Below are 27,950 nucleotides of genomic sequence, written 5' to 3' on the forward strand. Positions count from 1 at the left end.
CCAATTTCCAAGCCCCCTAATTGCCCCAGCCCCCCCAATGCCCCAGACTGCCCATTTCCACCCACCCCCAGTGCATCAGACCCCTCCCATTCCACCCCCCAATGCCCCAAATCCCCAACTGCCCCAGAGCCCCCTATTTCCCAACCCCCCTATTGCCCCATGTCCCCCCCAGTGCCCCAAATCCCCAACTGCCCCAGACCCCCCCATTTCCAACCCCCTCCATTGCCCCAGAGCCCCCAGTGCTCCAGACCCCCCCCTTTTCCACACACCCCCCATTGCCCCAGCCCCCCCCCATTGCCCCATTGTCCCCTACATTGCCCCAGGTCCCCCCCATTCCCACTGCCCCCATTGCCCCAGGGCCCCCACCATTCCCCCAGCCCCCCCCTCATTGCCCCCAAAGCCCACAGACCCACCCCATTTCCAGCCCCCCTCATTGCCCCAGCCCCCCCCTATTGCTCCAGACCCCCCCAATGCTCCAGACCCCTCCTTGTCCTATTGTCCCCTAATGCCCCAGGACCCCTCATTGCCCCCCAATGCCCCAGACCCCCCCATTTCCAGCCCCCCCAATGCCCCAGCCCCCCCCAGCAGCAGGGTCACCCCATTGTCCCCGGTGCCCCCTGTGGATCAGCCCCCTCCCCTTGCCCCATGGTCGACCACCATTGCCCCCCTCCACTGCCCCACTGCTCCCCCCAGTGCCCCAGACCCCCCCAATGCCCCAGACCCCCCCATTTACAGGCCCCCCCACTGCCCCAGCCCCCCTCATTGCAACAGGGTTCCCCCACTGCCCCACGCCCCCCCTTTGCTCCACTGCTTCTCGTTATCCCAGACACCCCCCACTGCAGGTCCCCTTGCCCCCCACGTTGTACCAATGACCCCAATTGCCCCATGCCACCCCCATTGCCCCATCGCCCCCCCCAAATGCCCCAGACCCCCCCATTTCCAGCCCCCCTCATTGCCCCAGGCCCTCCTATTGCCTCCAGACCCCCCCCAATGCTCCAGACCCCTCCTTGCCCTATTGCCCCCCATTGCCCCAGGCCCCCCTAATGCCCCATTTCCCTCCCAGTGTCCCCCCGTTGCCCCAGCCCCTTAATGTCCCAAATTCCCCCCATTCCCCACCAGCCCTTCCCAGTTCCCCAGCCCCTCTCCTTGCCCCATTGCCCCCCATTGCCCCATACCCCCCTAATGCCCCCAGTGCCCCCCCAGTGCCCCAGCCACCCCACTGCCCTATCATCCCCCTCATTGCCCCAGGCCCCCCATTTCCAGCCCCCCTCATTGCCCCAGGCCCCCCCCATTGCTCCAGACCCCCCACAGTATCCCAGACCCCTCCTTGCCCCATTGCCCCCCATTGCTCCAGGTACCCCTAATGCCCCAGTCTCCCCCAGTGCCCCCCACTGCCCCAGCCCCCCTAATGCCCCATCAGCCCCCATTGCCCCCAGCCCCCCCTATTTCCAGCCCCCCCCCATTGCTCCAGACCCCCCAATGCCCCAGACCCCTCCTTGCCCTATTGCCCCCCATTCTCCCAGGCCCCCCTAATGCCCCTAATCCCCCCGGTGCCCCCACTGCCCCAGCCACCCTATTGCCCCATCACCCCCCCCCTCAATGCCCCAGACCCCCCATTTCCAGCCCCCCTCTATTACCCCAGGCCCCCCCATTGCTCCAGACCCCCACAGTGTCCCAGAGCCCTCCTTGCCCCATTGCCCCCCATTGCTCCAGGTACCCCTAATGCCCAGTCTCCCCCAGTGCCCCCCATTGCCCCAGCCCCCCTAATGCCCCATCACCCCCCCATTGCCCATCACCCCCCCCCCATTGCCCCAGCCCCCCTATTTCCAGCCCCCCTATTTCCAACCCCCCCATTGCTCCAGACCCCTCCTTGCCCCATTGCCCCCATTCTCCCAGGCCCCCCTAATGCCCCTAATCCCCCGGTGCCCCCCATTGCCCCAGCCACCCTATTGCCCCATCACCCCCCCTCAATGCCCCGGCCCCCCATTTCCAGCCCCCCTCATTACCCCAAGCCCCCCCAAGTGCAGCCTCCCCAGAGCCCCCCTTGTCCCCCTCATTGCCCCAAGTCCCCCCCCCGCAACCTCCCCACAAATCACCCCCCCTCACCCCCTCCCTGCCCTCACCCACCCTGCCCCGTGCCCGGGGGGCAGAGGGATGAGGATGGGAGGGGGATACAGGGGAATGAGGGGCTGGGGGGGAGGTGGGGATGAGGATGGCGGGGTGTGGGGGGAGATGGGATGGGGGTGATGGGGGAGTCAGGAGAGCGATAGGGATGGAGAGGATGAGGATGAGGGTTGGGGTGGGGGGTGTGATAAGGATGGGGAGGTGTGGGGATGGGGGGACGGTGGGAATGGTGGGAGGGGGACGGGGAGGGGGGATGGAGGGGGGATGGGGAGGTGTGGGGGTGGGGGGATGGGGCTGAGGGGAAGGTGATGGGCTGGGGAGGTGGGTTTGGGATGGGGCTGGGGGGATGATGAGGATGGGGAGGTGTGAGGATGGGAGGGATGGGGGAAAGGTGACAGGGATGGGGAGGATGGGGGGGGATGGGGATGGCGGGAAGATGATGGGGCCGGGGGCTGGGAGAGGGGTTGGGATGGGGCTGGGGGGGCGGGGTGAGGATGGGGGGGTGAGTTGGATGGGGGTGGCAGGCAAGGGATGGTGCGGGGGGGGCGGGGTTGGGGGTGATGGGGGTGACGGAGTCTGGGGGGGATGATGAAGATGGGGAGGTGTGAGGAGGGGAGGGATGGGGGGAAGGTGATGAGGATGGGGAGGTGTGAGGATGGGGGGGATGGGGGTGCCGGGGATGGCGGGCAGGTGGCGGGTCCGGGGGTGGCGGTGCCGGGCCTGTGCCGTGCCCGCGGCCGTGCCCCGCGGCCGGGGGGTGTGCGGGGGGTTCCCGCGCGGAGCGGCGCGCAGCGAGCGCGGCCCCGCGGAGCCGGAGCGCGCCGCCCCCGCCCCCGCCCCGCCGCGCCCGGTGTGGGGGGGGAGCGGCGGCGGCGCCGCGCTGACGGCTCGGTGGGCACCGCGATGCTGCGGGGCCCGGCGGAGCGGGGCTGAGCGCCGGGGGGGGCCGCCGGGGAAGCCGAGGGAAGGGGGGGGCCGCGGCGGCGGCGGGCGGAGGGGAGGGAGGGCGGGCGGGGAGGGAGGGGGGGGCGCGGCGAGCGATGGATGAGGACAACATGACGAGGAGCGAGGAGCAGGAGCTGAGTCTGCAGAAGGCGCTGCAGCAGTGCGAGCTGGTCCAGAACATGATCGACATCAGCATCTCCAACCTGGAGGGGCTCCGCACCAAGTGCGCCGCCTCCAACGACCTCACGCAGAAGGAGATCCGCACCCTGGAGGTACGGGCCCGCCGAACCCCCCCTCCCCCCCCCCAATACCAACATCAACACCCCCCCATCACCACCCCCCCCCCCCGGGCCGCGGCGGGTTCCCCCGCGGCGCTGCGGTGCGACCGAGTGAGGCTGCGCGCTCTGCAGGTGGCCCCGAGCTGGGTCCGGGACCACCGAACCCCTCCCGCCGGCACCGAGCGGGGGGGGCCCGGCCGCGGCACCGGCCCCCGCCATCCCCTCGCCATCCCCCCGCCATCCCCTCGCCATCCCCCCGGCCCGGCCGCATCACTCTGCCGGGCTCCTCCCGGCTCGGCAGGCAGCATCCCCGGCCCTCCTGCAGCCCCCCGGCCCACCTGCAGCCCCCCGGCTCGCCTGCAGCCCCCCCGGCCCACCTGCAACCCCCCCGGGCCCGCCTGCAGCCCTCCCGGCCCACCTGCAACCCCCCCGGCCCGCCTGCAGCCCCCCGGCCCGCCTGCAGCCCTCCCACCGCGCTGCATCCCCCGGGCCCTGGCCGCGTCCCTTCCTCCCAGCTCCTCCTTCAGCCGGGCTGCATCCACTTCCACCGGGCTGTATCCCCTGGGCCCACCTGCATCCCTGCTGCCTGGCTCCATCCCCCCGGCCCGGCTGCATCCTTTTCCCTGGATTATATCCCCTCGGCCCACCCCGCATCCCTTCTGTGGGGCTGCATCCGTTGGCTCGGCCACATCCACTTCCAGCGGCTCCCACCCTCCCCTTTGGGCTGCATCCCCCTGGCCTGGCTGCCTCCCCTCCCACCGGGCAGCATCCTGCTGGCCCACCTGCATCCCTCCCACCGGGCTGCATCCCTCGGGCCTGGCTGAATCCCTTCCCCTGAGCTGCATCCCCTCGGCCCCCGCCTGCCTCCCGCCCACCCCCCTCCGACCACCCCATCAGGCCGCATCCCCCCAGCCCACCTGCATCCCTTCTTCCCTCCTCCATCCCCCCTGGTCCGGCTGCATCCCCTTCAGTCCAGCTCCTACCTCCCCCGAAGGCAGAATCCCCTCCAGCCCATCTTCATCCCACCCGGCCCACCTGCATCCCCATGGCTCACCTGCCTCCCTCCAGCCCCTCTTCATCCCCCCAAAACCACCTGCATCCCTTCAACCTACTTGCATCCCTCCTGCCTCACCTACATCCCCTCCAGCCCACCTGCATCCCCCTGGCTCCCTTTGCCTGCCCTCCAGCCCCTCTTCATCCTCCCCAGCCCCTCTTCATCCTCCCCAGCCCATCTTCATCCCTTCCAGCCCCTCTTTATCCCCCCTAAACCACCTGCATCCCTCCATTCCCACCTGCATCCCTGTGGCCCACCTGCTTCCCTCCATCCCCCCTGCATCCCCCATGGCTCACCTTCATCCCCTCCAGCCCATTTTCATCCCCTCCATCCCACCTGCATCCCTGTGGCCCATCTGCATCCCCCCAAACCACCTCTATCCCCCCATCCCACCTGCATCCCCCCCACCAGGAGCACCCCCCTGGCTCACCTGCATCCCTCCATCCCACCTGAATCCCCCCAGCCCCTCTTCATCCCCCCAAGCCCCCCTGCATCCCCCCTCCCTGGCCCCCCAGCCCTCCCCCCAGGAGCATCCCCCTGGCCTGGCCGCATCCTCCCCTCCGTGCTCCTGCCCCCAAAGGGATGAGGTTCCCCTTGGAGTGTGCTGAGCCCCAGCTGGGATGAATGGAGGGTTCAGCAGGAGGTGGCTGGGATGGGATGGGATGGGAATGTCCAGGGAATGCCCAGGTAGGCTGGGCTGGGCAGGGAATGCTCAGGGAATGCCCAGGCAGGCTGGACTGGGATGGGAATGCCCAGGGAATGCCCAGGCAGGCTGGGCTGGGCAGGGAATGCCCAAGGAATGCCCAGGCAGGCTGGGCTGGGCAGGGAATGCCCAAGGAATGCCCAGGCAGGCTAGGATGGGCAGGGAATGCCCAGGGAAAGCCCAGGCAAGCTGGGCTGGGCAGGGAATGCCCAGGGAAAGCCCAGGCAGGCTGGGATTGCTGGAGCAGGAGCAGCGAGGCCGTGGTTGTGCCCTGACCCTGAGGAGCCGCCGGCGGGGCCGTGGTGCTCTGGGGGCGGCTGATGTGGAGCCAGGGCTGTGGGTGGGGGGAATTTTGGAGCCTGGCCCTGCTCAGGCCTTCTGGCTGGTCCTGCAGCCCCTCTGTGGGGCAGCTTTTGGCTCTAGGCCGTGGTTGGACCACCCTGTCCCACTGCCTTCACTCCCGAAGGTCCCGTGGGAGCAGGTGGGGCATCGCCACCCACTGCTCTGCCACTCGGGGGGTGATCCCAGGTTTGGGAGCAGCTCCTGCTCTGCATCCCAGCCTGTGTGCATCCCACTCTGATCCTGCTGTCACCTCCCCTTGATCCAAGCTCTGTCCCATCCCACCTCTCTGTGTGGGCTCAGCCTGGAGCCGTTGGTCCCGGAGTGACCTCGGGAGAGGGGCTGCAGCGGTTTTGGGGTGTGCAGGGGACTTTGTGGGGGGGCAGGCAGGCTCAAAACCCCCCAGTGGAACCTGCCTGGAGGTGCAGGACTACAGGAGTTTATCCCACATAGAATGATGGCCGTGTTGGGGTCAGCACAGCCGAGAATTCCCTGTCTCCCTGTCACGGATGGGACTGAGGGAAGGCAGAGTGTGCTGAAGTCCGTCCCGGTGGGATTCCCCTTCCCAGCATCCTGGTGTCACTGGGGCAGCTCAGTGTGGGCTGGATGAAGGGTTTGGAGGAGATTGGGGTGATGCCACCCTGCAAATCCCTCGGGCTCCCAGGCAAACCCCTCTCCAGCCCCTATGGATTGTGCTGTGCCCACCATGGCATCGCCATCCCTGAAACACCCCCAAACCTTGGGATGTCTCATCCATGGGCATCCCTGCTTTCCACCACAAAACCAGGGGGATTCCCACACAGGGAGTGGCAATGGATGAATCCCAGGGCCGGATTCCCGATGCCAGCACTCCAGGATGGGTCTGGTGTTGTCCTGGGTTGTCACCAGTGGGAGCAGGAGCTGAGCCTGGCCCTGAGTCCCTGAATCCCTGATTCCCTGAGTCCCTGAGTCCCTTGAGCCACTGCTGCATCCCAAGGACATGACACAGACTCCAAGGCTTCACTCAGCACCTCTTCCCTTCCCATCTGGTGGCAGCAGAGCCAGGCCATGGCAAAGGGAATGGTGACCAGGAATGTGTGGACTGGGAGGGCATCTCACCTCCAGGGTGACCTCCCAGCCCTCCCACCAGCGCAAGCCTGGAATAAAATGGGTGAATCCATGGTTTTTTGGCTGATTCTCATACGATAAACCTTGATTTTGCTGGATTAATAGAGATTTTTCCCATCTTTTTTTATTTTAAACCACTTTAAGGCAGACATGAGCCCCCATCCTGCTGGTAACTGCTTCCCAGGACACATCCTTTGGAACGGGTGCCACCACTGCAGCCTGGCTCCAGTGGCAATTCTTAGAGCTGGGAGGCTTTTTGGGCTTGCTTGTGCCTTGGGAAAGGCTCCCGTGGAAGCCAAGGTAGTGTCTGGGATCAAACCATCAACCAACAGCACCTGGGGTGGGAATTGGGGCTGGTTGGCTTCCCATGGGTGGGAGCTGAGTGTCCATCCCAGAGCCCTGCCCGGGCTGTGGGGTTTTAGCCCTGTCCAGGTGTGGCAGGTCTGGCTTTGTGGCTCCAAATTTGGGATTTGGGGTGTAGACACGGACGGGGGGAGCTGCTACAGGCGTGTTTGCCAGAGGTTGGGAAGAGCAGCTGGAAAAGTTGCTCAATGCTGGGTGATATTCCCAACCCTCCCACAGAACTGTCCTCTCCGTGCTACCCCCACCCCAACTCAGAACATGTCCCAAAACCTGATGGGTGGCTCCAAGGACAACTCCAGGATTGGCACTTCCCCCTCCCCAGGCTGCCAGGAAAGGGGGAACCCTCCCGGGATACTTTTGGCTGCTCTGTGAGGATGGGAAGGGACACCTTGGGAAGTTTGGTCCTTTCCAAACTTCCACGGGCTGTGGCCAAAGGAGATGCTGCCCCAGCACTGGGATTTGCCAAGAAGCTGTGGCTGCCCCTGGATCCCTGGGAGTGTCCAAGGCCAGGTTGGAGGGGGTTTGGAGCAACCTGGGATGGTGGAAGGTGTCCCTGCCCTGGGGGAGATGAGCTTTAAGGTCCTTTCCAACCCAAACCATTCCGTGATTCCATGATTCCCACTCCTGAGGGTGTGGATTCTCTGGTGTCTAATCCCATGGATGAGCACAGCACACTTCTCCCTGGGTTATATCCTCCCGGGAGTCTGGATGGAGACAGCTCAGCCCCTGTATTCCCGGGGGGAGCCCCAGGGACCCTTTGGCAGCCCCTGGAATAGCGGCTGTGCGGAGGCAGAGCCAACACGGGAGCCCTTGGGAGAGCCCTGAGAGGGAAAACCGGAGCCGTGGGCAGGAATTCCCGACCCCCGGGGCGCTCCAGGTGGCTCTGGAATAACGAGCCCCTCGGCGGGAGCCGGGAAGGAGCCGCTCCCGTTGTGTCTCTGATCCACGGGAAGGAATATCGGGAAGGAATATCGGGAAGGAATATCGGGAAGGAATATCGGGAAGGAATATCGGGAAGGAATATCGGGAAGGAATATCGGGAAGCGCGGGGCGACCTCTGCCCCTCGCGGCACGAAGGCAGGGGCTGATCCCGCCGTGCCATCCAGGCGGGACGGGCATTCCACGGGCGCGGGGCGGCTCCGGCCGCCGTGGCTCTGATGAACTCCCACAGGTGGATTTTCCACCGCCTCTTCCCGGTCTCCCGGCAGGCCGGGCTGACGTCAGGGAGGGGGGAACAGCCGCCCTCCTCCCGCTCCTTGGAGACCTTGGGGAGCGGCTGCTCCGCTCCCGGTGCCCGCCGAGCGGGGGGAGAGAAGCCGCTCCCTGCCCCGTTGGGCTTTGGGGGGGACGGGAAAATCCTGCTGGGAGCCATGGGAAGAGGCTGGAAAGGGAGCGGGGACATCCCTCCCGTGCCAGAGCCCACCCCCGGCCAGCGGGCACCTTGTTTTCCAAGGAGCTGCGGGAGCCCGGGAGCTGTTGGCCCTTCCAAGGGGAAGGGGATCCCCGCGGCTTCATCCCGGTTTATCCGTGGAAGTTTGGGAACGGCCTCAGCTCTTCCCAAGGCGCCTCTTCCCATCCTCACCCCCCGTGTTCCCGCAGCATCCTGGGAGGGCTCCCCCTCCCTCGCCGGAGCTGGAGAGGGAACTGCCAGTGCCGGGGTTGTCCTTGGAGCCACTCGGCGGTTTCTGGGAATCCCGATCCATGTTTTGACGCGGAGTGGGGGCAGTGCAGAGAGCGCAGTTCCCTGGGACAGCCGGGAATATCACCCAGCGCCGAGAAGAACGGGGAACTGCCGATCCTGGAGTTATCCTTGGAGCCACCCGCCGGTTTGTGGGAACCCCGATCCATGTTTTTGCGTCCTTTTCCTTCTCGCTGGAGCAGGGAGAGACACTGGGAAGGGTGTGAAAAGCGACCCCCAGCTCCAAGGAGGGGGTTGGAGTGCCCTCCCAGTGCCCTCAGCAGCATTCCCGGCTGCACCAGGGGTGTATTCCCACGCAGTGAGGAGCGGGGGGATCCATGGAATTCCAGCCCATCCCCGCAGCCCCCCGGGGTGTCCCTCTGTCCGATTCCAGAGGGGGAAGCTGAGGCAGGGGGGAGCTGGGGGGGGGTTGTGCCCCAGCGGGAACGCGGCAGAGCAGCACTTCCCACCTCTGGAAAAGCTCCATCCCGGGATGAGCGGCGGCTCCAGGGGCGGGACAGCCCCTCTGCAGCCGCGGGATGGGGTTTTCCCTGCGGGATGGGGCCTTCCCTGTGGGATGGGGCCATCTCCATTCCCTGCGGGACGGGGCCATCTCCACGGCTTCCCTTTCCAGCTCCAGCAAAACACCGGGCGCTCGGGGACTTCACAGAGGATTTTTTGGGCTTGATTTTCCCTGGGAGGAGTCGATCCATGGGCCAGAGCACCAGCCCGCTCCCGGGGGTCCCAGCTGGGTCCTCGTTGGAAGGGTTTGGGATGAATTTCCCCCACCTGGAAATGAACCCCCCTGCACTTTCCCCACCTTTCCCCCGTTCCCAGCTCCCAGCACTGGTGGCTCAGCCATCCCCTTTATTCCCTCCCGGGCTCCCGGACGGGGAGGTTGGATGGAGAACAGGCTGTGGGGGGCGGAGCTGAGCTTTCAGGATGGATTTTCCCGGTGTTTTGCCGCAGCTGTGTGTGGGTAAGGACGTTTTTTGGGAGGCAGGAGCTGCCCGTGTGTGTGTTTGAGGCTCCTGCCGCCGTCCCAGCTCCGAGGGCCTGGGGTGTGTCTGGGATGTGCGAGCAGGGATGACCCCGAAACCTTGGAAGGGTTGTGTTGGGAGAGTGTTTTTTGGGGCCGGGAATCCCCCGGCTGGAAAAGCAGGAGCGGGAAATCCCTCTCGGCAGGGAAAGGAGAGGGCAGGAGGGCTTGATTTTGGGAGCTGCGAATGTCCCCTCGTGGTGGGAGGGCTCGGGGGGACAATCGAGGGGGTAAAAAAGAGCCGAGAGGGGCGGTGATTTCAGTGCTGGTGATGAGGAGCAGGGGGAGGAAGGAGGGAGGAAGGAGGAGCAAAGAGCCCTGGCCCAGCCTTGGCACCGTGTGGGGCTGTGCCCGGTGCCCTGGGGGGGCTCGGGGGGGGCCCTTGGCAGCGAGTCTGGGTGTGAGAGAGGAGTGTGGCCTGTGGGGAGGTTTGGGGGTCCCTTGGCACTGGGTGTAAGAGGGGAATGTCTGAGTGGGAAGACTGGGGGGGTCCCTTGGAACCAGGTTTGGGTGTGGGAGAGGGGAGTGTGTCCTTTGGGGGAAGACTGGGGGGGTCCCTTGGCATCGAGTCTGGGTTTGAGAGGGGAGTGTGTCTTTAGGGCATGTTTGGGGGTCCCTCTCTCTTGAGTCTGGATGTAAGAGGGGTCTTTGGGGGGGATGTTTGGGGGGTCCCTTGGCACTGAGTCTGGGTGTAAGAGAGGGGGGGGTGTTTTGGGGGATGTTTGGGGGTCTCTCTATACTGAGTCTGGGTCTAAGGGGAGTGTGGCCTGTGGGGGATGTTTGGGGGTCCCTTGGCACTGGGAGTAAGAGGAGAGTGTGTCCTTTGGGGGGTGTTTGGGGGTCCCTCTGTCTTGAGTCTGGGTGTAAAAGGGGAGTGTCTTTTGGGGGATAATTTGGAGGGTCCCTTGGCACCAACTCTGGCTGTAAGAGGGGAATATGGCCTTTGTGGCATGTTTGGGGGTCTCTCTCTCCCAAGTCTGTGTGTAAGGGAAGGGTGTCCTTTGGGGGATGTTTTGGGGGATCCCTTGGCACCAGCCTGGGTGTAAGAGGGGAGTGTGTCTTTTAGAGGATGTTTATGGGGTCCCTTGGCACTGAGCCTGGGTGTAAGATTGGGGAATGTGACTTTGGGGGATGTTTGGGGGTCCCTCTGTCTTGAGTCTGGATGTTAGAGGGGAGTGTCTTTTGGGGGGATGTTTGGGGGATCCCTTGGCACCGAGCCTGAGTGTAAGAGGGGAGTGTGGCCTTTGGGGGATGTTTGGGGGGTCCCTTGGCACTGGGAGTAAGAGGAGAGTGTGTCCTTTGGGGGGTGTTTGGGGGTCCCTCTGTCTTGAGTCTGGGTGTAAAAGGGGAGTGTCTTTTGGGGGATAATTTGGAGGGTCCCTTGGCACCAAGCCTGAGTGTAAGACTGGGGAATGTGTCCTCTGGGGGGTGTTTGGGGGTCCTTCTATCTTGAGTCTGGATGTTAGAGGGGAGTGTCTTTTGGGGGGATGTTTGGGGGATCCCTTGGCACCAAACCTGAGTGTAAGAGGGGAATGTGTCTTTGGGGCATGTTTGGGGGTCTCTACCAAGTCTGGGTGTAAGGGAAGCGTGGCCTGTGGGGAATGTTTGGGGGTCCCTAAACCGCTTGGTTTATGAGGGAAGGGTGTCCTCTGGGGGATGTTTTGGGGGATCCCTTGGCACCAAGCCTGGCTGTAAGATTGGGGAATGTGTCCTTTGGAGGATGTTTGGGGTTCCCTCTGTCTTGAGTGTGGGTCTAAGAGAGTAGTGTCTTTTGGGGAAGATTGTGGGGTCCCTTGGAACCAACTCTGGCTGTAAGAGGGGAGTGTCTTTTGGGGGGGTGTTTGGGGGGTCCCTTGGCACCAAGCCTGGGTCTAAGGGGAGTGTGGCCTTTGGGGGATGTTTGGGGGGTCCCTTGGCACTGGTTTTAAGAGGGGAGTGTGTCCTTGGGGGATGTTTGGGGGTCCCTCTGTCTTGAGTCTGGATGTTAGAGGGGAGTGTCTTTTGGGGGATAATTTGGAGGGTCCCTTGGCACCAACTCTGGCTGTAAGAGGGGAGTGTCTTTTGGGGGGATGTTTGGGGGGTCCCTTGACACCAAGCCTGAATGTAAGAGGGGATTGTGTCCTGTGGGGGATGTTTGGGGGTCCCTTGGCACTGGTTTTAAGAGGGGAGTGTGTCTCTTGGGGGTTGTTTGGGGGATCCCTCTGTCTTGAGTCTGGATGTAAGAGGGGAGTGTCTTTGGGGGATAATTTGGAGGGTCCCTTGGCACCAACTCTGGCTGTAAGAGGGGAATATGGCCTTTGTGGCATGTTTGGGGGTCTCTCTCTCCCAAGTCTGGGTGTAAGGGAAGGGTGTCCTTTGGGGGATGTTTTGGGGGATCCCTTGGCACCAGCCTGGGTGTAAGAGGGGAGTGTGTCTTTGTGGCATGTTTGGGGGTCCTCCTATCCCCAGCCTGGATGTCAGAGCTCCCTGTGCTCACCCCCCTCCCGCCTTTGGGGGATCATCCAGGGGGATCCCAGGGTTTTTTCCCTTCTTTTGCAGAGCAAGCTGGTGAAGTACTTCAGCCGGCAGCTGTCGTGCAAGAGGAAGGTGGCGCTGCAGGAGCGCAATGCCAAGCTCGAGGGCTTCCCCCAGCTCCTGCACTGGTTCCGCATCGTCGACATCCGCAAGGAGGTCATGGAGGTGGGGCTGGAATCCCCTCCGGGGGCCTCAACCCTCCCCGGGGGGGTTTTCCCAGGGGGTTTGTGAGTCCTGATTCTCTCCAGGGTTTTTTTTTTTTTTCCCTGGAGTTTGAGAGTCTTGACCCTCTCTAGGAGTGTTTTTCCCAGGGGGTTGTGAATCCTGACCTTCCCCAAAAGTGTTTTTCCCAGGGATTAGTGGATCCTGACCCTCTCCAGGGGTGTTTTTCCTAGGGATTTTTGGATCCTGACCTTCCCAAGGAATGTTTTTCACAGGGATCTGTGGATCTTGACCCTCTCCAGGGGTGTTTTTCCCAGGGATTTGTGGATCCTGGCCTTTTCCAAAAATGTTTTTCCTAAAGGATTTGTGGATCCTGGCATTCCCAAGGAGATTTTTCCCAAAGTGTTTGTGGATCCTTGACCCCTCAGCTCTGTTCCACCCACCAGCAAGGACACCCTGTGGATGTTCCCAGGGATTAGTGGATCCTGACCCTCTCCAGGGGTGTTTTTCCCAGGGGGTTGTGAGTCCTGATTCTCTCCAGGGTTTTTTTTTCCCTGGAGTTTGCGAGTCTCGACCCTCTCTAGGAGTGTTTTTCCCAGGGGGTTGTGAATCCTGACCTTCCCCAAAAATGTTTTACCCAAGGATTAGTGGATCCTGACCCTCTCCAGGGCGTTTTTTCAGGGTTTTGTGGATCCTGGCCTTTTCCAGGAATGTGTTTCCCAGGGGTTTGTGAATCCTGACACTCTCCAGGAATGTTTTTCCCAAGGCTCTGGGAGTCCTGATCCTCTTGAGGAGTGTTTTTTCCAGGGGTTTGTGGATCCTGACCCTTTCCAGGGGTGTTTTTCCTAGGGATTTTTGGATCCTGACCTTCCCAAGGAATGTTTTTCACAGGGATCTGTGGATCTTGACCCTCTCCAGGGGTGTTTTTCCCAGGGATTTGTGGATCCTGGCCTTTTCCAAAAATGTTTTTCCCAAAGGATTTGTGGATCCTGGCATTCCCAAGGAGATTTTTCCCAAAGTGTTTGTGGATCCTTGACCCCTCAGCTCTGTTCCACCCACCAGCAAGGACACCCTGTGGATGTTCCCAGGGATTAGTGGATCCTGACCCTCTCTAGGAGTGTTTTTCCCAGGGGTTTGTGAATCCTGACCTTCCCAAGGAATGTTTTTCTCAGGGATCTGTGGATCTTGACCCTCTCCAGGGGTGTTTTTCCCAGGGATTTGTGGATCCTGGCCTTTTCAAAAAATGTTTTTCCCAAAGGATTTGTGGATCCTGACCCTCTCCAGGAATGTTTTTCCCAGGAGTTTGTGAACCCTGACCTTCCCCAAAAATGTTTTTCCCAGGGATTAGTGGATCCTGACCCTCTCCAGGGGTGTTTTTCCCAGGGGGTTTTGAGTCTTGACCCTCTCCAGGAATGTTTTTCCCAGTGGTCTGTGAATCCTGACTCTCTCTGGGGCGGTTTCCCAGGGATCAGTGGATCCTGACCCTCTCCAGGGGTGTTTTTCCCAGAGGTTTGTGAGTCCTGATGCTCTCTAAGAGTGTTTTTCCCAGGGGGTTGTGAATCCTGACCTTCCCCAAAAATGTTTTTCCCAGGGGTTCGTGAGTCTTGATCCTCTCCAGGAACGTGTTTCCCGGGGGTTTGTGGATCCTGGCCTTTTCCAGGATCCTTTTTCCCAGGGGTTTGTGGATCCTGACCCTCTCCAGGTGATTCTCCCAAAGGATTTGTGGATCCTTGACCCCTCAGCTCTGTTCCACCCACCAGCAAGGACACCCCATGGATGTTCCCAGGGGGTTGTGGATCCTGACCCTTTCCAAGGGTGTTTTTTTCTGGGATTAGTGGATCCTGACCCTCTCCAGGGGTGTTTTTCCCAGGGTTTGTGGATCCTGACCCTCTCCGGGGGTGTTTTTCCCAGGGTTTGTGGCTCCTGAGCTGAAGTTGCCGCTCCCTGTGTGTTCCCAGGTGCAGGGATGGGTTTTCCTGCTGCCCCCAAATCTCCCAAAGCTGAGCTGGCTCTGGATATACCCGAAACTGTGCCAAAACTTGGGATAAAGCCGAGGCTCCAGCCCTCCCTCCTGCTTTACTGGAGACTGAGAAGGAAAATGAGGATTTTGGGGGGCCGTGACCCGATTTTGGGGGGTTCTCAGGCGTTTGGAGGTGGATTATTCCCGTTCCTCACCCCTGTTCCTCCTTCAGGAAATTGCCCCGGGGCAGCTGAGCCTGGAGGAGCTGCTGGACATGACGGACGAGCAGGTCTGTGCCACCCTGGAGAAGTTTGGTGCCAACAGCGAGGAGTGTGCCCGGCTGAACGCGTCCCTGTCCTGCCTGCGCAGCGTCCACACGGCCGGTGGGTGCACGGGGGGATGGGGTGGATCCAGGGGGATGGGAGGGAGCCAGGGGGATGGGATGGATCCAGGGGGATGGGAGGGAGCCAGGGGAATGGGATGGAGCCAGGGGAATGGGGTGGAGCCAGGGGGGATCGGGGTGGATCCAGGGGGATGGGGTGGATCCAGGGGGATGGGGTGGAGCCAGGGGGATGGGGTGGAGCCAGGGGGATGGGGTGGAGCCAGGGGGATGGGGTGGAGCCAGGGGGATGGGATGGAGCCAGGGGGAATGGGGTGGAGCCAGGGGGATGGGATGGATCCAGTGGGATTGGGATGGATCCAATCGGATCGGGGTGGATCCAGGGGGATCGGGGTGGAGCCAGGGGGAATGGGATGGAGCCAGGGGGAATGGGGTGGAGCCAGGGGGAATGGGATGGATCCAGGGGGAATGGGGTGGAGCCAGGGGGAATGGGGTGGAGCCAGGGGGAATGGGATGGATCCAGGGGGAATGGATGGATCCAGGGGGATGGGATGGATCCAGGGGGAATGGGATGGATCCAGGGGGAATGGGATGGAGCCAGGGGGAATGGGATGGATCCAGGGGGAATGGATGGATCCAGGGGGATGGGATGGATCCAGGGGGAATGGGATGGATCCAGGGGGAATGGGGTGGAGCCAGGGGGAATGGGATGGATCCAGGGGGAATGGATGGATCCAGGGGGATGGGATGGATCCAGGGGGAATGGGATGGATCCAGGGGGAATGGGATGGAGCCAGGGGGAATGGGATGGATCCAGGGGGATCGGAATGAATCCACTGGGATTGGGCTGAATCTGCTGGGACTGCCCTTAATCCACTGAAATTGGGCTGAATCCAATGGGATTGGGCTGAATCCAATGGGATTGGGCTGAATCAAGTGTGACTGGGCTGGACCCACTGGGATTGGGCTGGATCCAGTTGGACTGGGCTGCATCCAATGGGATTGGGCTGAATCCAATGGGATTGGGCTGAATCCAGTGGGATTGGACTGAATCCAATGGGACTGGACTGAATCCAGAGGGATTGGGTTGAATCCAGTGGGATTGGGCTGAATCCACTGGGAATGGGCTGAATCCACTGGGACTGGACTGAATCCAGTGGGACTGGGCTGAATCCAGTGGGATTGGCCTGAATCCAATGGGATTTCCTGAATCCACTGGGACTGGGATGAATCCACTGGGATTGGGTTGAATTCACCAGGACTGGGCTGAATACAGTGGGATTGGGTTGAATCTGCCTGGACTGGGCTGATTCCACTGGGATTGGACTGAATCCAGTGGGATTGGACGGAATCCAGTGGGATGATGTGCCCAGGACAAGAGGGCACAGCCTCGAGCTGTGCCAGGGCAGGTTCAGGTTGGACATTGGGAAGTTCTTCCCAGGAGAGTGCTCAGCCATTGGAAGGGGCTGCCCAGGATGGGGGAGAGTCCCCGTCCCTGGGGGTGTTTAGGGACACTCTGGACGTGGCATCAGTGCCATGGGCTGGGTGACACAGCGGGGTTGGGTCACAGGTTGGACTCGATGATCTCAGAGGGCTTTTCCAACCTGGTTGATCCCGGGATTCTGTGGGTCAGGGCACCCCTGTGCCCTCGGGCTGGTGGGGGTGAGTGGCACCGTCCCGTTGTGGTGGCACAGGAGTGTGGCTTTGGGGAGTGTTTTCCATGGACTGCAGAGCTCCTGCATCCCGGGGGCCTGCTGGGCACCCACTGCCTGCAGGGATCATCTCTGACCTCCTGCCCTGAGAGCAGCCCTGGGGAGGAGGATTTTTGGGGGGCTGGTGGGTGAGGGGCTGGACCTGCCCCAGCACCCAGAACCCCCCCCATGCCCTGGGCTGATCCCCCAGCGTGGGCAGCAGGGCAGGGGGGATTCTGCCCCTCTGCCCCCTCGGGTGAGACCCCCCTGCAGAGCTGCTCCAGCCCTGGGAACAGCACAGGGAGGACGTGGAGCTGCTGGAGAGAGTCCAGAGGAGGCCCCGGAGATGCTGCCAGGGCTGGAACCCCTCTGCTCTGGAGCCAGGCTGGGAGAGCTGGGGGGGTTCCCCTGGAGAAGAGAAGGCTCCAGGGAGAGCTGAGAGCCCCTGGCAGGGCCTAAAGGGGCTCCAGGAGAGCTGGAGAGGGACTGGGGACAAGGATGGAGGGACAGGACACAGGGAATGGCTTTAAATTGAAGGAGGGTATATTTATACCAGATATTGGGAAGGAATTCCTGGCTGGGAGGGTGGGGAGGCCCTGGCCCAGGTTGCCCAGAGAAGCTGTGGCTGCCCCTGGATCCCTGGGAGTGTCCAAGGCCAGGTTGGATGGGGCTTGGAGCAACCTGGGCTGGTGGGAGGTGTCCCTGCCCGTGGCAGGGGTGGCACTGGGTGCGCTCTGAGGTGTGTGCGGTGCCAGGCGGTGGCAGCAGAGCTCCGTTCAGTGTCTCCGCTCGAAGCGGCTCCTGCGGGATCCGAGCGGGGCCGGGACCGCCCGGGGGGGCAGCCGGGGCTGGGCTGGGTCCGGCTCTCCTGGCACCGGGTCCAAGCTGAGCCTTGGTGGGTCATCGTGGAATCACGGAAATCGTTTAGGTTGGAAAAGATCCTTCGGATCATCGAGTCCAACCATCCCCCAGCACTGCCAAGGCCACCACCGACCCATGTCCCCAAGTGTCACATCCACAGGGATTTTAAATCCCCCCAGGGATGGGGACTCCACCCCTGCCCTGGGCAGCTGTGCCAGGGATGGACAGCCCTTTCCAGGAAGGAATTTTCCCAAATGTTCAACCTAAACTTCCCCTGGTGCAACTCCCTCTCCTCCTGTCCCTTGTTCCCTGGGAGCAGAGCCCGACCCCCCCCGGCTCCCCCCTCCTGTCAGGGACTTGCAGAGCCAGAATGTCCCCCCTGAGCCTCCTTTGCTCCAGGCTGAGCCCCCCCAGCTCCCTCAGCCCCTCCTGCTGCTCCAGCCCCTTCCCAGCTCTGTCCCTTCCCTGCACACGCTCCAGACCCCACTGGCACAGCCCATCCCAGGGATGGCACCACAGGACCACGGTGCCAGCTCGGGGGCACCACTGCCAGCACAGGGGGTGACTCTGGAGCAGCAGCAAGGTGGGATTGGGGGGGAATTCACTTTTGGCTCAGTTTGGGGGTCAGTGACCCCCCACTTCTCAGTGTAACCCTCCCACTGTCCCTTTCCCGAGGGTTCCCGAGGGTTCCCCTCCTGCTCCCAAGCTGGGGGATGGTTGTGGGCTGGTTTAGCCGTGGCCCCTGCTGGGAGCCCGTAGGTGGAGCCCAGTGCTGCCAGATCCCCTGATCTGGGGACCCCAGAGCCCTGTGCCTGTCTCCTGTCCCCTCTGGAGGGGCTTCTCCAGAGGGTGGGAGGCTGGAGAGGGAGCCCAGTGGGGTTTCCAGCTGGAAACCTTTGCAGGTTCTGACCCTTGGGGCCAGCAGGGGCCAGGGAGAGGAGGGGGTTGTGCTTTCAGTGAGGAACATCTCTGGGGGACCAGCAGCGTCCCCACGTCCCCCCTGCTCGGCACAGCCTGTCCCAGGGAGGGCTCCCAGCTCCTGCCCTGGAGGGGCCTTGGCCAAAGCCCCTTCCAGGCTTCTGAGGTGGGCACAGCTGAGCCCGACCTGATGGGCACCCCTGGAGTGCTGTGCCCAGCTCTGGGCCCTCAGCTCAGGAAGGACATGGAGGGGCTGGAGCAGGTGTAGGGAAGAGCAACGAGGCTGGGGAAGGGACTGGAGCACAAGTGCTGTGAGGAGAGGCTGAGGGAGCTGGGGGGGCTCAGCCTGGAGAGGAGGAGGCTCAGGGGAGACCTCCTCACTCTCTGCAACTCCCTGACAGGAGGGGGGAGCCGGGGGGGGGGTCGGGCTCTGCTCCCAGGAAGCAGCAGCAGGACAAGAGGGCTGGGTCTGAAGCTGTGCCAGGGGAGGGTTAGGTTGGATATTGGGAAGAAAGTTTTTCCAGAGAGTGCTCAGCCATTGGAATGGGCTGCCCAGGGAAGGGGTGGATTCTTCCCCCCTGGAGGTGTTTAAGGACAGACTGGATGTGGCATCAGTGCCATGGGCTGGGAACCACGGTGGGGTTGGATCAAGGGTTGGACTTGATGATCTCAGAGGTCTTTTCCAACCTGGCTGATTCCATGATTCCATGATTCCCTGTGGAGCACAAGTCCCTCCACGCTCCAACTCCCCAAATCCAGCTCCGCCTGCACTCCTGCCCTGCTCCCCTCTGGCATTTGCACTCGGTCCCTGTGCTGTTTGAGGAAGGGCAGCAGTTCCACCCCGAGGAGCCAGGGCAGGCTCTCAGCTGCTCTTTGCTTAAACCCCTTTGACTTTTAAAGGCTCTTGCAAACAAACCCTGCTTTCCCCTCCCACCCCCGGCCGAGGGAATTCCCTGCTTTGCTTTGGAAAATCCCCGCTGGCCTTTGGCTCAGCAGCTGCAGTGAAGGTGCTGAAGCATCTTTGGTTCCTGTGCAGGTTCCCAGAGGGATGGGGGATCCGGATGGCTGTGGGATGGGGGATCCAGAGGGCTGTGGGATGGGGGATCCAGAGGGCTGTGGGATGGGGGATCCAAAGGATTGTAGGATGGGGGATCCAGAGGGCTGTGGGATGGGGGATCCAGAGGGCTGTGGGATCCAGAGGGCTGTGGGATGGGGGATCCAGAGGGCTGTGGGATGGGGGATCCAGCTGGCTGTGGGATGGAGGATCCAGAGGGCTGTGGGATGGAGGATCCAGATGGATGTGGGATGGGGGATCCAGAGGGCTGTGGGATGGGGGATCCGGAGGGCTGTGGGATGGGGGATCTGGAGGGCTGTGGGATGGGGGATCCAGAGGGCTGTGGGATGGGGGATCCGGAGGGCTGTGGGATGGGGGATCCGGAGGGCTGTGGGATGCCGCCTGCTCCATTTGCTCCCTAATGGGGTGGGTGATGGGGGTGCCAGCACTGCTGGTGGCACGTGGCTGGTGGCCCTTTGGCTCCCTGCAGGAGGGAGTTTTGCTGCTCTCCGGGCGTGGAATGTTTGTCTTTCCCGGCGCTCCATTTAACTCCATCCATCATCCCTCTGCTCCCGGGGGAGCTGCTGCTTCATCCCTCTGGCATTGCAGAGATGCTGCAGTGGCTGTTCCTGCCGTGCTGGAGGTGGAGGTTTGGGATCCTTGGCACTGCCAGCTGGGGTGGGTCTGTGCCTTGCTGGCACTGTGCTCCTGGAGTGTGTTTTCCGATGGGTGACACCAGCCCTGGGGACAGGGAGGGGACAGGCAGAGCCTGAGGGGTGCAGGAGCTCCAGGCAGTGGAGGAGACCAAATCTCCCTGAATTCCTGGAGGATCTGGGGGCAGGAATCTCCACCCAGGATGGCAGATGGCTCCCTGCATCCTGCTCAGCACAGTGGTCCCCGTCTCTGCCGGGTCAAACGGTTCCATCTCGGGATTCCCCCTCTTTTTGTCCCCTGGGAGAGTGGGAGCACAGTCCCTGCCTTTCTCCTGGAGCTGGGAATGGTGGGATCCCTGGCCAGAGGTGGGTGGTGGGAGCAGATCCCACCTGACTGCTCGGGGTCAGATCTGAGATTCCCCACGGTCCAGGCAGCGTGTTTGGGTGGGATGCAGGATTGGGACTGGTGGGACAGCACTGCTGGTACCCTGGGAATGTCCCCTGGAGTTCTTGGGGACAGCTGGGACTGAGCAGGGCGGGGCTCTGGCTCTGGGGGGGGGCTGATTCCGTGCTGCATCCACCCATCCCTCCATCCATCCACCCATCCACCCATCCCTCCATCCCTCCATCCCTCCATCCACCCATCCATCCATCCACCCATCCCTCCATCCATCCACCCATCCACCCATCCCTCCATCCCTCCACCCATCCATCCATCCACCCATCCATCCACCCATCCACCCACCCATCCATCCATCCATCCACCCATCCATCCACCCCTCCACCCATCCATCCCTCCATCCATCCCTCCACCCATCCACCATCCATCCCTCCATCCACCCACCCATCCATCCATCCCTCCATCCCTCCATCCCTCCCTCCATCCCTCAGCTGCATTCCAATGGATGCAGAGCTCCTGGTTGGCTCCACAGCTCCAGGAGCACCCCCAGGTGCCCGTGAGGTTGGCACAGCCCCGAGGAGCTCCCTGGGAGCTTCACCTCCGGCTGCTGTGTGGGATGGGGGGTGGAAAAGCTCCCTTGGGATGCAGTGCTGGGATCTCAGGTCCCCCAGAAGGAACCCCAGACGTTCCAAATTGCCCTTCAATCTGCATTTGAGCTGCAGTTTCTCTCCTTGCAAAGCCAGAGGCCGTCCCAGTCCTAAAAATATAATTAATGACCAAGTTGCAGCCCCTCTAAAATCCATCATTCCTTGGCAAGGGTGGCGGTGGCCGATTTTTGGACGCCAAGATTTGTGTTAATAAAGCAGGAACGAGGCTCTGCATTAACCTTTCCCATCAATCTTTATTTGGGGAGTCATTAATTAGAGCCATCTGATTTCCCAGGCCACTCCTGCCCGGGCAGGGGAAGGGGCTTGGATGCCGTTTCCCGGTGATGGATTTTGCCAGGATGCTGGAAAAGGAGACTTTTCCCATCCCGAGCACCCAGGGAAAGCCCTGGGGCACCTTATAAACCGAAAGCACATTATATTTATCAAAAACAGTGGCAAATCTACATCCCACCCCCCCTTTATTGTGTTAACGAGCCCGTGTTGGATTTTCCCGGGGCGCTGGATCCTCCCCCTTGGCAGGGGTGTTTGATCAGCAGCCGAGGCGTCGGCTCCGAGCTGGGAATGGGATTAATTTGATATTAAATAAGAGCCGAGCGGGGCCTCTGCGGCTCCAGGGGTTGATGGGCCGTGACTGCCGAGCTCCGTGTGCGGGTTTCTTGCTGATCCTCCCGGGAAAAACGAGCTGGAGATGAATATTTAGGAGCTGCCGCGGCCCCGGGAGCGGCTCGGGGACAGCGCGGGGTCAGGCGGGGCCACGAGCAGCAGGAAAAAAACCCCTGTTTGGGGCGGATTTGGGAGTGGTGCTGCCCTGGTGGAGAGGCTGGAAGAGTCAATCCCTCCCGGAATGCCGGGGTCATGCCGGAGTCTGTTTTGCCCCGCGGTTCAGGGCGTTATCCCGGGATTTTTGGTGCAGGGAGAGGTGGCCGTGGGGACAAAACCGGCCCAAATCCTGCTCTGTCCCCATCCGGACCCCTGGGAAGGTGCCTTTGGGAAGGGAAGGAGCAGCGGGGCTGCCTCGGGCATTCCCAGCTCCCACAGCTACACCCGGTTATTCCCGGGGTTTTATTGGGAGGAAATCAAAGGAAAAGTCGCTTTTTTTTTGTTGCTTGGAGCAGGTGGATTTTGGTGCAGGGAGAGGTGGCCCTGGGGACAAACCCAGCCCAAATCCTGCTCCCTTTGGTGCACGTCCCCATCCGGTCCCCTGGGAAGGTGCCTTTGGGAAGGGAAGGAGCAGCGGGGCTGCCTCGGGAATTCCCAGCTCCCACAGCTACACCCGGTTATTCCCAGGGTTTTACTGGGAGGAAATCAAAGCAAAACTCAAAAAAAACCCCAAACAAAACTTGTTGCTTGGAGCAGGTGGAAAACAGGTGCTCTGAATTCACCTCTGGATCCACCTCTGGATCCAGCGGCTCCTCGCTGCCTCCTCTTCCCAAGGGTTGGTTTTCCCGTTGCTTTTGGATGAAGCGGTTCAGGAAAAGCTCCTTCCCTGAGGAAACCGGAGGGAGAGAAGCAGGGAGGGATCCATCAAGGTCTATCCAAGGGGCCCATCCCGCCCTTTGGTGGCCACGGGGACAGCAGAGGTGGCCCGTGGGGCCGGGAGGGGGGGGTGGCTGTGACTAATTATCCCAACGGCCAATTAACATTTCTGACACAAAAAAAACCCCCGAATAAGTCGTTTTTTTACGAGCAAACAGCCCGGGGGAAAAGCGGCCGGAGGGGACTTTCCGTGGGTTTTCCAGCTGGGAATGAGCTCGGGGGGAGCGCCGGGATCCCAAAGCGTTTAAGGGGCTTTGCACGGGGAGGAGCTCGGGGATGTTTGGGTTTTTTTTCCCCCTTTTTAAGCGCGTTCCCGGTTAAACCGATCCCAGCCAGGCGCGTTCCCGCTCCCCGCCGCATTCCCGCTTTAGGAATGGCTTTTCCCGGTTTTTCCGGGGGGTTATTTTGGCTCCAGGGACGGGGGGGGTCAAGAGGCCGGCGGGGCACGGGGAGACCCTCCCTTTAATCTTTGTTAATTACCGCTAATTAGCGGCGCGCGGGCGGCTCCGAGTTATGCAAATACGCGCGCGCGGGGCGGCCAATGGGAGGCGTGGTCATTTGCATATATGCAGAGTGATTTGCATACGCGCGCGGCCGCTGGGTGCGGGTTAATTAAGCGGGGGGAGTTAATTTTATCCCTATTTCTGTTTATTAATTTCTTTTTATTTTACATATTTTTCACTGTTATTTTTATTTTCTTTATTTTTTATTTCTTTATTTTAATCAATTTACGTTTCTTTTAAATGGTTGTAATTTTTAATTTTAATTTATTTTATTTAATTCTATTTATTTTAATAAATTTGTTTTTATTTTAAATGTTTTTATAGATTTATATGTTTATTTCCTTTATTTTTCTTTCTTATTTATTTTAATTCATTAATTTTATTTTAAATGTTTTTATAGTTTTAAATGTTTATTTTCTTTATTTTTCTTTCTTATTTATTTTAATTCATTAATTTTATTTAAATGTTTTTATTATTTAAATTATTTTATTACTTTAATTTTTTATTTTATTTCTTTTTATTTATTATTTATTTTAATTGATTTTGTTTAAAAAGTTTTTATTATTTTAAATTTTTATTTTCTTTACTTTTATTTCTTATTTATTCTAACTAATTTTATTTAAAATGTTTTTATTATTTTAAATTTTTATTTTCTTTATATTTCTTCCTTATTGTAACTAATCTTATTTTAAATGCTTTTAATATTTTAAATGTTTATTTTCTTTATTTTTACTTCTTATTTGTTTTAATTAATCAATTTTATTTTAAATGTTTTTATTATTTTAAATTTTTATTGTCTTTATTTTCATTTCTTTTGATTAATTTTATTTTAAATGTTTTTATTATTTTAAATTTTTATTTTCTTTATATTTCTTTTAATTAATTTTATTTTAAATGTTTTTATTATTTTAAATTTTTATTTATTTTATTTTTATTTCTTTTGATTAATTTTATTTTAAATGTCTTTATTATTTTAAATTTTTATGTTCTTTATTTTTCTTTATTTTTTAATTAATTTTATTTTAAACGTGTTTATTATTTTTAATTTTAATTTACTCATTTTAAATTCCTATTTATTCTCATTAATCTCAACTTTTAACACTTTCGATTATCATTTTCCCTTTCCATTTCATTTCCCTTCTTTCCTGTCGATACTTTATTTTTATTTCCTCCTTTCACTTGTTGTTCTTATCCCTTCAATATTATTTTTTAGTCTTTATTTGGATTTTCTGCCCTGTGTTGCCAAAGGGCCCCTGAGCTCGGATCAGCCCTGGATATCCCATCCCTGGCAGTGTCCGAGGCCGGGCTGGATGAACTTGGAGCAGCCTGGGGTGGTGGCAGGGGTGGCACTGGGGGGGCTTTAAGGTCCCTTCCCACCCAAACCATTCCAGGGTTTTGCAGTATGGAAAAGCTTCTTGCTGGGCTGTGGTGCCAGGGTGGGATCATGGAATGGGTTGGGACCTTGAAGATGATCTTCTTCCACCCCCTGCCATGGGCAGGGACACCTTCCACGAGCTGGGGTTGCTCAAAATCCCATCCAACCTGGGCTTGGACACTTCCAGAGATGGGATGTCCTGAACACATCCAGGGATGGGATGTGTTGAACACTTCCAGGGATGGGATGTGTTGAACACTTCCAGGGATGGGATGTGTTGAACACATCCAGGGATGGGACATCCTGAACACATCCAGGGATGGGACATCCTGAACACAGCCAGGGATGGGACATCTCAAACCATCCAGGGATGGGACATCTCAAACACATCCATGGATGGGATGTCTTGAACACATCCAAGGATGGGATGTCTTGAACACATCCAGGGGATGGGACATCCCAAACAATTCCAGGGGATCGCCTTGGGCACTTCCAGGAATGGGATGTCCCGAACACATCTGGGGATGGGATATCCTGAACATATCCAAGGATGGGAAGTCTCGAACACATCCAGGGGTGGGGCATCCCAAACACGTCCGGGGATGGGACATCTCGAACCATCTGGGGATGGGATATCTCAAACACATCCAAGGATGGGACATCTTGAACCATCCAGGGATGGGATATCTCAAACACATCCAAGGATGGGACATCTCGAACCATCCAGGGATGGGACACCTCAAGCACATCCAGGGATGGGACATCTCAAACCATCTGGGGATGGGACACCTCAAACACATCCAAGGATGGGACACCTCAAGCACATCCAGGGATGGGACATCTCGAACACATCTGGGGATGGGACATCCCAAACACATCCAGGGGATGGGACATCCCAAACACATCCAGGGGTGCGTTGGGAACGTGCCTCTCCCCCCCGCCCCACACGGCCGTGTCTCTGTGCTCTGTCGCAGGCGGGAGCCTCTCCAAGCAGGACTGGACCATCCAGTGGCCCGCGGCGGAGCCGGGCAAGGAGAACAGCCCGGGGTGCCCGGCGGAGCAGGGGCAGTGGGCACGGACGCACCTCTCGCAGAGCCCCAAGGTCCCGCCCAAGTGCGGGCAGCACCACTGCCACGGGGGCTCCCCCCACGCGCCCCTCCACACCCACGTGGACCGCCTGACCGTGGAGGCCCACCCGGGGCTCTGCCCCCCGCTCGAGTCCGGCCACCGCTCGCTGCCGCCGTCCCCCCGGCAGCGCCACGCCGCCCACACCCCCCCGCGCACCCCCAACATCGTCACCACCATGACCCCGCCGGGGACGCCCCCCGTGCGCCGCAGGAACAAGCTGAAGCCCCCCGGGACGCCGCCGCCCTCCTCGAGGAAGCTCATCCACCTCATCCCCGGCTTCACCGCCCTGCACCGCAGCAAGTCCCACGAGTTCCAGCTGGGCCACCGCGTGGACGAGGCGCACACCCCCAAGTAAGCGGGTGTGGGGGGGGTGAATCCCGTCCCTGCTCCCTGGGGAAAGAGCTTTTATCCCGAAATGCCGGAGCGCGGAGTCTCGGTTCGAGCGGTGCGGTGGGAAAATCCCTCGCGGTTCCGGCGGTCGGCAGAGATGGTGGGGGGAAGGTGTGTCTGCTTTGCTCCCTCGTTTTGGGAGCTTGGGGTGGACGGGGAGCATCCTGAGGGGCACCGGGGCTGCCGGTTGGCAAAGCCCTGGAATGCTGGAATGTGGGATGGGCGGGCTGGACGGTGGGATTTTGCGGCCAGGAGTGGCACTGGGGTGCGAGCACACGCCAGAGCGAGGGGGGAAGGATCGTCTTCCAGCTGAAGTGTGGATATATGGACATGGAAAGCCTTATGGGGATGACAGTTAGCATCCCGGGCACCTCCCGGTGTGTTTTCCGTCCCCGGTGGTGTTTGGAGGAGTCTCTGCCCACATTCCCGCCGCTCCTGCTCTGCGGCTCCGGTGCCGGCAGAGGCTGCTGCTGTGCAGGGAAAGGATTCCCCTGTGCCAACGCTCTCCCCCTCCATCTCTTTCCACCCCTTTTGATGTCCGTGCTCAGAAACCCCTCCTGCTGCCCCTGGGGTGGGGGGGAACGACAAAGGGGACCAGCGGCCGCCTTGGGGCATCGTCTGCTCCCCCTGAGGATGGAGTGGCTGCTCCCCTCCCGAAACAGGAGCCCCGGGACAAACTGCCCTGTTGTCCCTAAATCTGGGGTCATTGAGGATAAAAAGGCTGTGGCAGCATCCCTGGCAGGGGTGTGGGGGCAGCCTGGTCACCCTGGCACGGCAGCTCAGCCCCTCCTGCCCAGCCACGGTGCTCCAGCTGGGACACGGGAGGAGTCAAACCCCTCTGTCTTCCTGAGCTGCTCCGACTGCCAGGCCCTGAGCCCCCCTTGGCTTTGGGGTGGCAGATGTGTCTGGTGGCCTCAGCACTGTGGTGTCACTTGTTCCCCCCTTGGCTGTGGTGGCTGTTGGGCTGCGGTCGTTGCACAGAGCGAGGGTGGTCACCCTCCTCCTCCCCTGGGCTGGGAGGTTTTGGTCTCTAAAGGCTTTTAGCTTCTGGAAATTAAACTATTTCAGCTGGAAATTCCTCCTGTGAGGCCACCCCTGCCCACCCCCACCATGCTCAGGCACTGCCAAGTCATGTTTGCTTTGGTCCTTCCGAGAGCATCACCACGGCTGCAGGAGGGAACCCTCACTGAGGTTTTCCTTCTCCTTCTTTCTCCTTTTCCTTTTCCTTCTCCTCCTCCTCCTTCTCCTTCTCCTCCTCTTCCTCCTTCTCCTTCTTCTCCTTCTCTTCCTCCTCCTCCTCCTTCTCCTCCTCCTTCTCCTCCTCCTTTTCCTCCTCCTCCTCCTCCTCCTCCTCCTCCTCCTCCTCCTCCTCCTCCTCCTTCTCCTTCTCCTTCTCCTTCTCCTTCTCCTTCTCCTTCTCCTTCTCCTTCTCCTTCTCCTCCTCCTCCTCTCCTTCCCCTTCCCCTTCTCCTCTCCTGTTTTATTTCCATTTCAGTTCCCAATCCATGCTCTCCCCTTGGCCAGAGCAGTCCTTGCTGAGGACAGAGCTTCCCTCTGGTCCCCCCAGGCTGGTTGATCCCCCAGGTGGGTGGTCCCCACATGCTCCAGGTCACCCTGACACGGGGCTGGGGCAGGTTTGGACCAGAAAACTCCTTGTGCCCCAGTGGGGATGGGATTCCTCGACATCCTGCAAGGGGAAGGAGCAGGGAAGGGCGTGGAGGTGGGAATCCCACACGGGGTTGCACAAACAGGGCGATGCCCCTTTTCCTTCATCGCTCTCCACCCTCCTGGCACAGGTTGCCCAGAGAAGCTGTGGCTGCCCCTGGATCCCTGGAAGTGTCCAAGGCCAGGCTGGATAAACTTGGAGCAACCTGGGCTGGTGGGAGGTGTCCCTGCCCATGGCAGGGGGTGGAATAAGATCATCCTCAAGCTCCCTTCCAACCCCAACCATTCCATGATTCCATGGGCTGGCTTAGATGAGCTATTAGGAAGAAATTCCTCCCTGTCAGGGTGGGGAGGGGCTGGAATGGATTTCCCACAGGATGCCCCATCCCTGCAAGTGTCCAATGCCAGTTTGGAGCACCCTGATCTGGTGGAAGCTGTCCCTGCCCGCGGCAGGAGATGGAATAAGATCCCTCCCAACCTGAACCACTCCGTGACTCCTCTG

The 27,950-nt window shown here is 59.9% G+C and overlaps 1 protein-coding gene across 5 annotated transcripts in view; it reads left to right on the top strand.

Moving 5' to 3' along the window:
* The first annotated feature begins 3,130 nt into the window (after positions 1-3,130).
* The window catches only part of KSR2 (kinase suppressor of ras 2), a 100,257-nt gene continuing 75,437 nt past the window's right edge, over positions 3,131-27,950 (top strand). For all 5 annotated transcript variants that reach the window (XR_007907417.1, XM_051805275.1, XM_051805277.1 and 2 more), the window contains exons 1-4: positions 3,131-3,341; positions 12,169-12,309; positions 14,499-14,649; positions 25,240-25,744. Coding sequence is in view for 4 of the 5 variants with exons in the window: in XM_051805275.1 (XP_051661235.1) it covers positions 3,165-3,341; positions 12,169-12,309; positions 14,499-14,649; positions 25,240-25,744 (974 nt within the window). In the remaining variant the exon portion in view is untranslated. The remainder of the gene's footprint in view (positions 3,342-12,168; positions 12,310-14,498; positions 14,650-25,239; positions 25,745-27,950) is intronic.

Source organism: Manacus candei, unplaced genomic scaffold, assembly GCF_025592945.1.
Source record: "Manacus candei isolate 608988 ecotype Guabito, Panama unplaced genomic scaffold, ASM2559294v1 h1tg000064l, whole genome shotgun sequence".
Lineage (NCBI taxonomy): Eukaryota > Metazoa > Chordata > Aves > Passeriformes > Pipridae > Manacus > Manacus candei.